Source organism: Muscardinus avellanarius (assembly GCF_963383645.1).
Source record: "Muscardinus avellanarius genome assembly, chromosome: 4".
Taxonomy (NCBI): domain Eukaryota; kingdom Metazoa; phylum Chordata; class Mammalia; order Rodentia; family Gliridae; genus Muscardinus; species Muscardinus avellanarius.
In genome coordinates this window covers 132591105-132604136 of record NC_137789.1, presented here as the reverse complement: position 1 = coordinate 132604136, position 13032 = coordinate 132591105, and the positions used below count along the sequence as shown (strand labels likewise).

Sequence of the window (13032 nt, the reverse complement as noted above, 5' to 3'; positions counted from 1 at the left end):
TCAAGAAAAAAAATGCTTTCCCTCTGTTTGAGAAGCACTGCTGTAGAAAACATACCTCAAAGTAGAATTTGAGTCATAATTGCCAAGTTGCTCTCCAAAGTGATTTTACAGTTCTACCCTCTCTTCAACAATGTTTTGAATATTGCCATACTTTCCCTTTCTGCACATCCACCTCAATTCTTGGAATTGTCAGACTTGTAAATATTTTATGTCATAGCTGGACATGGTGGCACACACTTGTAATCCCTGCGCTTGAGAAGCTTAGACAGGAGGATCGCAGGTTCGAGGCCAGCCTTAGCTACTTAATGAGGCTCTCAGCAACTTAGTGAGACCCTGTTTCCAAATAAAGTATAAAATAGATCTGAGAGTATAGCCCAGAGGTAGAAGGCCCCTGGGTTCCACACCCAGTACCACATAAAAAATAAAAAATATTTTATGTCAGTTCAGTGGCGAACCTTGTATCACATAATTTTTATTGTTCATTCAGGTTTCCTTCTGCGTGAACTGCCTGTTCATATCCTTAGCCCATTGATAGATTTGTTTTTTAAAACTGGTTCATAGGAGTTCTTTATATATCCTGGATAATGATCCTTTCTCTTATTATGTACTCCATGACATACATATGCATTTAACTTTCATGCCTTCCTATCTTGTTTAAGAATTTTTTCTCTGCCTCAGAGTAATAATTTTTTGTTGTTTTAATTTTTTTGATCTGTCCTTTCCCAATATTATCTGGATTTAATATTAAATCTTACTGTCTGGGAGAGTGATTTTTTTCTTAGCTTTTCTTAACTAGTCCTAAAATTATCCTAGACTACTCTAGGTCCTTCATTCATTAATTGTAAAGAACCAGCTCAAATTCATTAGAATACTATGTTGGAATTTTTATTGGTATTTTATTGAATGTGTACAATGATTTGGAGAGAATTACAGTATTTATGATACTGAGTCTTACAAATCTATTCTCCAGTTGTGAAAAATCTTTCTCAAAAAGTATACTTTTTCAAGTCGGGCATGGTGGTGCATGCTTGTAATCCCAGCATTTGGGAAGCTGAGACAGGAGGGTCACGGTTCGTGGCCAGCCTCAGCTACTTAGGGAGGCCCTTTGCAACTCAATGAGATCCTGTTTCAAAATAAAGAATAAAAAAATGGGGCTGGGGGTGTAGCTTGGAGGTAGAATGCCCCTGAGTTCCATTCCCATTACCACAAAAAGAAAAGTACACTTTTTCTTAACGGTGTTAAGAGATGTATTTCTATTTATCCTAAGGTTTTTGGTATTCTACATAGGGTCTTGAAAGGCAGGTTTCCTGATTGGTTGTTGCATTTGTATAGATATGCTACTGATTTTTTTATTTGGCATTCTTACTAAAAATGCTTTTGTTCCTAATAATCTCCTAAATTTCCCAGGTGAGCAATGACACTGTCTTTGGATAAATATAATTCTATTTCATTTTTTATTTTTATAGCTTCAGGACCTTTTATTCTTATCTTACTACTTTAAGTTGTAACTTATATACAGCACAGAAAAAAAATATGGTGACAGGTATTTTTGTCCCTAGTTTTTAAATACTTCTAATGACATTTGCTATATTTAATGTCTGTTAGTTATTCCAGTTTCCTTCTGTTCTTTGCTTTCCAAGAGCTTTTGTTGTGAATGTTAAAATTAAAATTTTTTTCTACTTATGTTGAGATGAACATATAATTTTTCTTATTAAAGCTGTCAGTATGATGAGTGAAATGTGTTGTGTGTGTGTGTGTGTGTGTGTGTGTGTGTGTGTGTGTGTGTGTTAGCGTGGATTGAAACCAAGAACATTCTATCTCCAAGCTTCATCCCTAGCCCTTTTTTAATTTTTTGTTTTGAAACAGGGTCTCACTAGGTTGCTGAGAGTCTCACTACACTGTGAGGCTGTCTTCGAACCTGTAACTGTCCTGACTCAGTCTCCCAAGTGCTGGTATTACAGGCATGAGCCACCATGTCCTACTGATTAATACATTTTCTACTATTGAATATTTATTTATTTATTTATTTATTTATTTATTTATTTATTTATTTGGTGGTACTGGGGTTCCTGGAAACCCTTCTACCTCCAGGCTACACTCCCAGACCTATTTTTATACTTTTTTACTTGGAAACAGGGTCTCTTAAGCCAGCACAGCTGGCTTAGAACCTGCACGATCCTCCTGTCTTCGCCTCCCAAGCGCAGGGATTACAAGCATGCGCCACCACGCCCATCGTTCTACCATTGAATTTTTGTGTTGTGTGTTTCTGAGTTAAACCTGCTTGGTCATGATGTAGTAAATTCATGGTAATTAATTTCTCAATATCATTTTCTGATAATTTCTTTAGAATTTTTAATTTTTTTGAAGGGGGTAATAGATATTGAACCCAGGGGTGCTCTGCCTCCAAGCTGTATCCCTGGCTGTTTGTTTGTTTGTTTGTAAACAATTGCTAGGGTTTTAAGATTCTCACTGTGTTGCTGAGGCTGTCCTCAAACCTGTGATCCTCCTATCTCAGCATCCCAAGTACTGGGATTACAGGTGTGCACCACCATGCCCAGTTGAATTTTTACTTTTACTTTTTATAAATGAGATCAATTTATAACTTTCTTTTCTTATACTCTTACCATCTTGTATGTATGTATGTTGGTTGGTTGGTTGTTATTTGGAGTTTTGGGGGTTTTTACATGTTTTGTTGTTATTGTTGTTTGTATCATTGTTCTCCCATCCTCAAAATTAATTAAACATTATTTTTTAACTTTTTCTGTTTTGAAATATTTTCTGTAAGATAAATATAATCTCTTCCTTATGGTTCTGGTGGGACACACATAACTTTTGAGTCTGGGCATAGTGGTGCATACTTGTAATCCCAGTATTTGTGAGGCTGAGACAGGAGGATCGTGCAGGTTCTAAGCCAGCCTCAGCTACTTAGTGAGGCCCTTTGCCAACTCAGTGAGACTCTCTTTCATTATAAAGAATAAAAAATAGGGCTGGGGTGTATCTCAGAGGTAGAATGCTCCGAGTTCCATCCCCACTACTGAAAAAAAACAAACCAAAAAACCCACTTTGGTCTGCTAAGAGTTATGCTTATTTACTTACTTACTTACTTACTTACTTACTTACTTACTTACTTACTTAGAGAAAGAATTTATTTGCTCAATTTTCCTTCGAGATATCGGGGTTTAGTTCATTGCTTTTTTATTTTTTGTGGTAACATTTAACCTATGCTTTAATATGTATATTGAGTATAGATCTATCCATCTTGGTAATTATATTTTATAGAAAATTATTTATTTTGCTTGGTTTTTTTTTAGGGTTTTTTAGGGTTTTTTTGTGTGTATGTGTGTGTTTTTTGGTGGTACTGGGGTTCCTAGAAGCCCTTCTATCTCCGGGCTACACTCCCAGAGCTATTTTATATTTTATTTGGAAACAGGGTCTCTTAAGCCAGCAAGGCTGGCTCCGAATGTCTTTGCCTCCCAAGCACAGGGATTACAAGCGTACACCACCACGACCGGCAAGGGTCTACCTTTTTAACTGTTGATTTACAATGCAAACACATTTAGTCAGAAATTAAAATCTGTTACATGGCTTCCTAACTGTTGAAGTTTGCTTTGTGGCCTTATCCTATGCATTCTTTTTATGTAAATATTCTGTGTATACTTGAAAAGATTGTACACTCTTTTTTTTGGATACAGATTTCTATATAAATCCCTTAGGTCAGGTTATGAATTGTGTTGTTCATGTCTCCTGTATTCTTCTAATTTTTGTCTTCTTGAGCTGTCAGTTACTGAGAAAGGTGTATTAGAATTGCTTACTATGACTATGTGCTGTTGACTTGTTTTTGTTTATTTGTATATTTGGGGGCCTATATCATTAAAGAGCATTTGGGCTCAGGATTGTTACATCTCCCTGGAGAACTGGTCCTGTTTTATAATAATATTCACTGTCCCTAAATTTATATATACATATTTTTGGCTTAAGATTTGTCTTGTCCAATTATAATATAGCTATGCCAGATTTCTCTCTTTCCCTCTGTCTCTCTTTTTCTTGATATATCTTCCCATCCTTTTACTTTCAATTTTTCTGTGTCGTTATGTTTTAGGTGTGTCTCTTGTAAACAGAGTATAGCTGGATTTTGTTATCTTATCCAATATGAGAATCTGTCTTTTTAACTGGTGAGTTTTAGTATTTTTATATTTATTGTGCTTACTGCTATATTTGGATTCGTTTATATCATTTAATTCTGTGCTATATATCATACATTCTTTCCTCTGCTTTGTTTTTCCTTTCATTTTTTGGCATTAAATTATTGCATTGACTTTATTTTTTTTTCTTTACTGGAAGTTTTGCATTATATTTCTGGACTGTATAAAAAGTCATCACCTGTGAAATGAAAAATGTTACAAATATGCCTGACTGACAGTGTCTGAAGTTAATAATTCTATTTTCTCCTTGAACAATGGTTGTAATACTTTAACTCTTATCCTCATTCTCCAGCCTTGCATATTATTGTTGCCTTGTATTTCAGTTTCATGTTTTTTTATCCTACCATCAATTACTGTGTCATTGTTGATTCTTTTTAGTAAACATCTACTTTGATCTATGGGTGTTGAGTCCTTTTTTCCCCTGCATTGCTTCTGGCAACTTGTTCTTGTTTTTTGGTAGGTTTGTTTTGGTATGGTTTTTGTCAGTGAAGGCTAAGGAGTAAAAAACTTCTTCAGTCTTTCTTGGTCTAGAAATCTTATTTCATTCATGGATGGCAATTTTGCCTAAAATTCTGCGCCAAACCAAATCTTTTTTTTAACCACTTCAGCGATATTATTTTTGTTTAGGCTTTTATACCTGTTGACAAGTATGCCATCAATCTAATTGTTCCTTTTGAATCATCAGTTTTCTTCTCTTTTTGCTTTTAAGACTTCTCTCTGTATTTGAGTATTCTCCAGCTTCACTGTGATGTGTCTAGACAGAGGAAAGCTCTCACTTGTGGGCTTCTTTAGTCCCCCTTTCACAAGAGTTGCAGCCCCTAGAGGTCTTGGTTTTATGCAGGGGTCTTAGTTTTAATACCACAAGGCCTCATCTCCTGGCTCTGCTTGGGATTCACAAGTGCCTTTCCCTTTTTTTGTAAAATAACATCCCTAGAACTGTCACTGTAGAGTCTTTCAGGTCTTTTGCTTATATGACTTGAGAAACTCATTCTTATGCAGTCAGTCATGCACTAAAAAAACAGATTTGTTACATTTTGTGCAGCATTTTAAGGTGTTATCTGAAGGGTTTTCTCATTCGCCTTCTCTACCCTTTTTTAGGACTAGAAGTCTTCTCATGCTTTCATTGGTTTATTCGTTGATTACAATGGAGAGCAGTGCTGAGGGGTTTCCACAAGAGCCCGCCCCTTGTTGAGGCAATGTCTCTTACCTTTTATTCAAACTTTATCTAGAGTTTCTGCTTATAGCTAAATTTCTAGTCTAGTAGTTTATTTTTAGGATAATATTGCTTGATTTTACTGTTTGGGGAAATAGGAAATGATGCCCGGAGTAGTTGATGAAGAAATAACTACTTGGAAACTTTCTCTCCATTATGTGCTTTCCAGGCACTAGAGATACCAAGAGATGATCATTAAGTTCCAGTCGTCCCTTGGTTTTCTGTGGGGACTGGTTCCAGGACACTCCCCTCCCCCAGGCCCGGGTCAAAATCTGCAGATACTTAAGTCCCTCTCATAAAGTGACATATATAATTTATGTACATTTTCCAACATACTTTAAATAATATCTGGATTACTTAGAATATAATGCCTATGTAAATAGTTGTTACGCTAACATATCACATCAGGGATAATGACAAGAAAAAATAAACACCTTGAGAACTGACACAATTTTTTTTTCTGAATATTTTCAATCTGCAGTTGGTTGAATTTGCAGGTAAGAAAGAAACCAGCAGATATAATACTCATCTTCTTTGATGGCTGAAAAGGAGAATTGAAAATGTTCTTTAAGAATTGCACTGATGAAATTTAAAGTGTAATTACAGTGTAATCTTTTTTCTCTGGTCCTGGGACCTTTGATTTGGCCAGAGGTTTACTAAGGGTGTGTGTATTTACCTGCTACAGCTAACATGTTCACTCCTAAAATTCATTTCACCTTCTCAGATATATTATCCTACTTTTTGTTTTATCTTCTACAACAGTATATTCCTCTGCAGAATATTCCTCATCTTACATTCGTTTCCTCATGTCATTTTCCTGTTGATAACTTAAAAGTAGATCCTGAGTATATTAAAACTAAACTTCTTAGCCTGTCACCCAAGATAGAGGTCTTCCAACCCTCTTAGTCTCCGTTTATTGTCCTCGTGTCTGCCGGCTCCGTATCACTTCTCTGTTGTGAGTTGCTCCTTAATACATTACTCTTCCTTTTATGCTTCATATCCTCTTAGACCATGACCATTATTTTCTATAAATATTTTTCCAGAGACTTTTCTTGGTTTAACTTACCTCCTTTACTCTTTATATCTCTTGCTACATTATATAATTATTCTATGTTGCCATGTATTTATGTTGTTCTGTTTTTCTGTAATATATTCATAAAGTATCCTTTGTCCCATTAACCTGAACCATTGCTTATATAGTCTCATGAAGGACTGGAATTACTAACCTTTTGTACTTTCTCTTCCCACAAAACTTGCACTGTCAAAATAGAAGTAGAAAATAACTTTTTTTCTTTTGAGTTGTTTACAGTCAAGATAGAACTTAGAAAGTGATTAGCCATAAAGCCTTATGTACTTAAGTGTTAGAATCTGTGCTGCTAATTCTAAGCGCCTCAGGAACTTAAGAAATGTTTTTGAGTACATCTTCTGTTATATAATTATAGAAGCAGAGAAGATTGCACAAGTGGCAAAAATTCGGTTTCAGCAGAAGGTGATGGAGAAAGAAACTGAAAAACGCATTTCTGAAATTGAAGGTACATTGGGGAGAGTACAAGGCCCTCACTTTTCTGAACTGCTTCTCTGACTGTCTAGGGTGGGAAGGCCATAGGATATTCTGGTCTGGAGAATGTAGCTGGCCTGATTCTAGACCAAAAAAAAAAAAAAAAACTAATGCTGTTACATATCTAGCTCTTGCTTTGGTTCATTACTCTGTCAGATCAGCCTTTCATTTTCTTTTTTAAGTTGGGATTTATTAGCTCTCACTTTATTCTCAAAATAGGAGTGTTGTTCATAATCAATTGTAAAGAATGTATAAGATAAGGAACCATACCACCACTATTTTCTTTCTCACCTGTCAACAACTACCACAAATTAGCTGGTGACGGGAGCCTCCATTTTCATGGAGAATTCCAAGCTCTTTGATATCACATATGAAATGTTGATATTCCTAGTTCACAATTTTTAAGACAAGTTGCTTTTATACAGCTGCTTCCTATCTTTCTTGTTAGCAGATTCTGGGTCAAAGTTAAAGTGTATGGATAGTGTAGCAAGTATAACAGTTCATGTCTGTGCTTAGTTATATCAGTTGAAGCCTGGATGAGGTGTGAGGCCTTGGGTGACGGGAGATTTCTGGAAGGGGGTAGAGGAAGGAGGAGCCACTTAGAGTGAAACATGAGTGAGCTCAAAATGAGCTGTTACTTAATAGTGACGGTATTCTCCCTTGAGATGGTGCTATCTGGAGACTTGGATTTGAAAACTGATAGTTTTAAACTTTCAAAGTAAGGTAATTGAAATATATTAAACAATGGGAAAGGGGACTGACTCTTACCTAGTTGCAGGAATAGATTGGCAACTTTCCTTTATTTTAAATACCTGATTCTGTTTTACTTGCTAGATGCTGCATTCCTGGCCCGAGAGAAGGCGAAAGCAGATGCTGAGTATTACGCTGCACACAAATATGCCACCTCAAACAAGGTGACTGGCCGTCTATGCCGTGTGCCTGGTGATAATTTGGATTTTGCTTTCCTTTTTCAGAGAATCTAATATAGATGTGGTTTTATCCAGCATCAAGAAAGAGTAGTGACCAGTCCATCTCTCAGAATCAGCCAGTTGCTTAACAAGATACATTGCACATGACTTTGTACAATTCTTTATAAAAGTGGAGCACTAGGACAATATCAAACAGATATATAAGTGCAGTCAAGTGCCATCACTACATTAATAGTATAATATAGGGGCTCAGTGATCAGTAAAGTTGAAAATTTCCTGAAGGAGTGACAGGAAAAGAGTGAACTTCACTTAACATTGCTTTCAGACAAGATAGCTTTGGGGGTAGATGATAAGCTTGTTTAGAGCAGTGTTTCCTACAGAGACATTCTTGGCATTTGGTAAGATGCCTTTTTATTGTTGAAGATTGTCTCGTGCATTGTGGGATATTTTGCATCCCTGGCTCTAGCCTACATCTGTAAGTACTCACCAACTGTTTTAACACTACCACACACAGATAAAGACCCCAGTTGAGTATTAGGTCTTGTGTGCTGGATTTTAAGAACTGTTTTAAGCATGAGGAATTTCACGTGTGATAACACAAGGAGGTTGAGTATAGGTGAACAATTTTTATAGGACTAGGGTTAAGTGGACTTGAGGGTGTAGGCCTGATGAGCAGCACTTATTTAATTAGGAGCCCAGTAGAATCCCCTATAGGTTTCTGAGGAGGGAATGACTATATCCATACTTGTAAAGTTATTATTTATAGAGTATATTGGACCAGGTAAAAGGTTGAGATAGAGATTTCTATATGATGTAATTTGAAGGATTAAAATCAAGATTTAAGGTATAAACAGGGCTTAAAATTTTAATTTAAGAATGGTGATATATGCTAGGTTGACAGAATGTGAATTGTCAGTCCTTTGGAAACCAGTATTAGAAATTGAAGGACACAGCTTATGGAGACAGAGTAGTCAAGATGAAAGCAAGTTAGTTAACTTTAGTTTACCAAATTAGTAGTCCAAGCTGGGCATAGTGGCACACACTTGGAATCCTAGTACTTGGAATCTGAGACAGGAGGATTACAGGTTCGTAGCCAGCCTCAGCTACTTAATGAAGCCATCCACAATTTAGTGAGACCCTGTTTCAAAATAAAGAATAAAAAATAGAGCTTGGGATGTAGCTCAGAGATAGAATGCCCCTGGTCCCAATCCGCAGTACCCTCCCCAACCCCCAACACACACACACACACACACACACACACACACACACACACACAAATTCGCAGTTCATATCTATAATGACAGGTGCTGGTCAAGCACACATATCAAGTTCTTGCTGTTGAGATTAGCCTTATTTGAAAAGAACAATGTTTTTTGTTTTTTACATTTTAGAAAATGTTACTTAGATACCAATCTACATTAGGAAGGTTTTAAGGGGTAGTTTAGGATGGGCACTGTGACAATATTTGATTATAGTGTTTTGACATAGGTATGAATCATTCAGAGAGCACAGAATTCCAAAAAGTGAAAGATGTTACAATGCAAAAAATGGGTGTTGTGGGTCTGTGAAGGACATGCAGGGCTTTTGCCTGCAAGACAGGCTGGGACTCAAGAAGATTGCCCAGAGAAGGTTCTGAGGGGATTTGGGAACATATGTCCTAGGGAGTGGTGAAAATGAGTTTTAGTCCAACCCAGTAGCTTCTGTTAGATATAGCTTGGTATCATGATTTAAGCAAAACACTGATAGGGAAGGAAATCTAGTGTTTGACAAACATCTGTTTCTCACAAACAGTTTAAACAAGCAGCTTCTGGATAAAAATGCTAGATCAGATGACTTCTGATTTTTCCAGTTCTAGAATTTGATCAAGAGAAGCAGAATCAGACAACTCATGATACGGTTATAAGCCCAGGTCCTTCATTGGAAGCTCCAACACTCATTTATTGACCTATGTGCCTCTTTCAAAAGAATTAGCAGAAAATTCAGATCAATACCAAGATGAATACACCAAGATGGAATGAGAAAGTCTATGTGGAAGTACTTTATAGGCCCTAAGACACTGAAGAAATATTATCATTAACTGTCAATGTTGTTCTCCAGCACCCAATTCCTTCTATTAGAAAATAAATAGCTTTTTCTGGATTAAGACAAGCGCTTGTTGAAATAATTTTAAAGCTCAGAGCTTAGCTATTAATGTAATAACCACACTCCAAGTGTCATTGGCAACCTTTCAGAGCCGAGTCAGGGTCCTTAGGAGAGCAGTAGGGGAAATGCGTGTGTAGGAAACGGTGACTGTTGCAGCAGTGTCCTGATGCCTTTGCTCTTTTTTGCCCCCACACAGCACAAATTGACCCCGGAATATCTGGAGCTCAGAAAGTACCAAGCCATTGCTTCTAACAGTAAGATCTACTTTGGCAGCAACATCCCTAGCATGTTTGTGGACTCCTCTTGTGCTTTAAAATATTCAGATGTTAGGACTGGAAGAAAAAGCTCTCTCCCCCCTCAGGAGGCTCTTGAACCCTCTGGAGAGAGACCCATCCAAAACAAGGAGAGCACAGGTTGATGCAAGCAGCAGAAACGTTCTCCCATGTCAAGATGTGGCCCAAGGGGCTAATGGGAGCAGTGGTTATAGGACTCTCCGGATTTACAGAGAACTTGTGCTCTGTCTGTTTGGCTCTCTTGTGATAGTCTCCGATTGTCAGCTGGTTGCAGACTGGAGCCAGCTCTCTGGCGCTCAAATGGTCTTCTCAGCCACAGTTTTATCAAGTATCCTGTATGTGTTCCTTTTTAAACTGGTACTCATGGATGAGGGAAAGTCTGATGCTCAGATACTGCCTTCACTAGAATGTTAAACACTAACTATATAACAAGCTGTGTATTTCTAAGCTGAGATCTATTAAATAATGTTTACATTGGTCCCTGGGGACATGTGTGCTCAGCCATTCAAGAGAGAGAAGGCCAGAGAGAAGACCGCCAGGACATGGTAAGTTAAAGAAGACTGCACCTGAGGCCCAGACTCGCTCTGGAGTCAAGTCTCAACATTCTTCCATGTGATTAACATCCAGGCTGCTGATGTTCACCAGGAAACAAAACGATCTTCCACTTGAGCGATTATTTACTTGATACAATTTGCACCTTTCTGTTTTCCTATAGCCAGGTTGGTGGCCTCCAGGGACACACGCTTTGCCACCAACCAGAGATTCCTCATAGAGATTCCTAAATCATGTTCATTGCATCAGTAGGCCCAGAGATAAATAGGGCTTGCTTTAAAGTTTTAAGGGAGATGAAACTTTTGCTCTGAGCCAAAGCTCTGGAGCCCTGCATTTCTTTCTTTGGGTGGTCACTGCCCAGGCCATGTGTAACTAAGGTGCCTGGTTTTTTAGCCACAGACGGTTTCTTATATGTCACCTCTCAGCTCTGGTTGGCCACGAATGGGGCAGGACTTCAACACACATAGGAACAATGTACAGTTCCTAGCCATTTGCTGCACAGTATTGTGATTGCAGAGAGTTTTTATTTTTAAAACTGGATTTGGGGTTCATTTGCCCCAGCACTTCTGTCTAAAGGCCAGCTCCTAGGGTTGCCACAGCTACTCGCACACTAATTCTTCTTAATATTCACAGAGTGTGGAACAGAGTAACCTAGAAAGCATCCTTGGTCATCTTTATCTCCTTCCTTCCTGGCCCTGGGGTGCTGAAATCAAAGTTGTTTCACCAACTTCACATTCCCTCGGAGATCAGGATTCCACTGACTTCCTGGGCAGCCAGTTGAGTTTAATTTTTCATGAGAAAATGACAGTGAACTTGTGGCTATAGAAGATCTACTTCATCTGGACCTCTTTCCCCCCACCCCCCACCCCCCACCCCCGCCCCAGAGTAGCTTTCCTGGAACATTGTGCTGCATAGTTAGGCCTAAGTTTGTGTAGCTTGTTGACACTTTTTGTGTACACTGTGTTGAAGTCACACAGAAAAGTTACAGGACCACTTCCAGAAATCTCTCAGCTATCAGTCTCATGACAGCTGATCGACTGTGCCAAGCACGACGTGGGAAAGGAAAGCCCAGATTTTGGATGGGCTTTTTTTCCTGGGCCTTCTACTAGAGGCATTTGTAATGTGGAAGAAAAAAAAATCATTTTTTTCATACTTGCTCATTTAATTCTATAAATTGTCTTTATGAATGAATTTTGTGTTCTTTATCCCTCCTTAAAAGGACTTTTGAATTATAAAAATAAACTCTTGTCATATTGTTGCTACAGATAAATAATGATTGTTGTGGGAAATCCGGATCATTTACTTTTGTGCTTTCATCCCTATTTCCATAAGTGAAAGGCTGCTGCCCCGAAGTGATGGCGGTGGGTTTCCTTACCAGCCAATCCCTGGTGGCGGGTCAAGGAACAGGGAGGTGCCATTGTACAGTTAGAGAAAGCACTTCACTTAAATTCTTGTGGGGTGAGTTTCCCTGTACCCACGCAGTGAGCTCTGAGTCTAGCCATCATTCAGGGGTGTTCCTTTTGGCAGATATACACTGTAATATTGAAGTCTAAATTTATATGTGAAATGCTACCTTTTTTTAATAAGAAATTAAATAAAATTATTTTAGTATCAGTGACTGTGTGTTTTGCTTCCCTGTATACCCTCATTTTCCCTGTCATTCTAACATGGCTTCTATAGCTGTCTTGCCCTTATTACCTAGGTGGCCAGAACTTAACTACTGCCTCCCTGGTAGAAGAACTTAACAACAGGATTTCTGGTCTTTCCTGATTCCTGGAATTTAACAAGGGATGAGACAGAGCCAGGCAGCAGACGAGTGACAGAGGATAGAGCATCGTACCCTTGGAGCCTTCCCTGAGTGCCAGAATATTTCCACAGAGGGAGAGAGGAGGCTGCTGTGCTGAGGTGGAGGAAGAACACTTTGTATAAATTTTAATTGGCAGTGATATGACACAGCTACTGTAATTCATATGTAACTGGCGCAGGAGCCAGAACTGAGCCTGGATTCCCTCCTGGGGAATATTCCCTCCTGAGGAGGGTTTCAGCAGTGCTGTTGGGCCAGCAGGGCATGTAATTGGAAGTTTGAGAGAAAGCAGCCCTTTACTGAGGTTTCTCTGGGATCTTTCTTTGTAGTATTTTATTA

At 38.3% G+C, this 13032-nt stretch overlaps 1 protein-coding gene across 1 annotated transcript in view; it reads left to right on the top strand.

Moving 5' to 3' along the window:
- Positions 1-10462, top strand: part of ERLIN1 (ER lipid raft associated 1) — a gene marked incomplete at its 3' end in the record, with an annotated part of 36526 nt that extends 26064 nt beyond the window's left edge. The window contains exons 9-11 of the mRNA XM_080695390.1: positions 6858-6947; positions 7808-7887; positions 10241-10462. Of these exons, the coding sequence (XP_080551516.1) occupies positions 6858-6947; positions 7808-7887; positions 10241-10462 (392 nt within the window). The remainder of the gene's footprint in view (positions 1-6857; positions 6948-7807; positions 7888-10240) is intronic.
- Positions 10463-13032: the final 2570 nt, after the last annotated feature.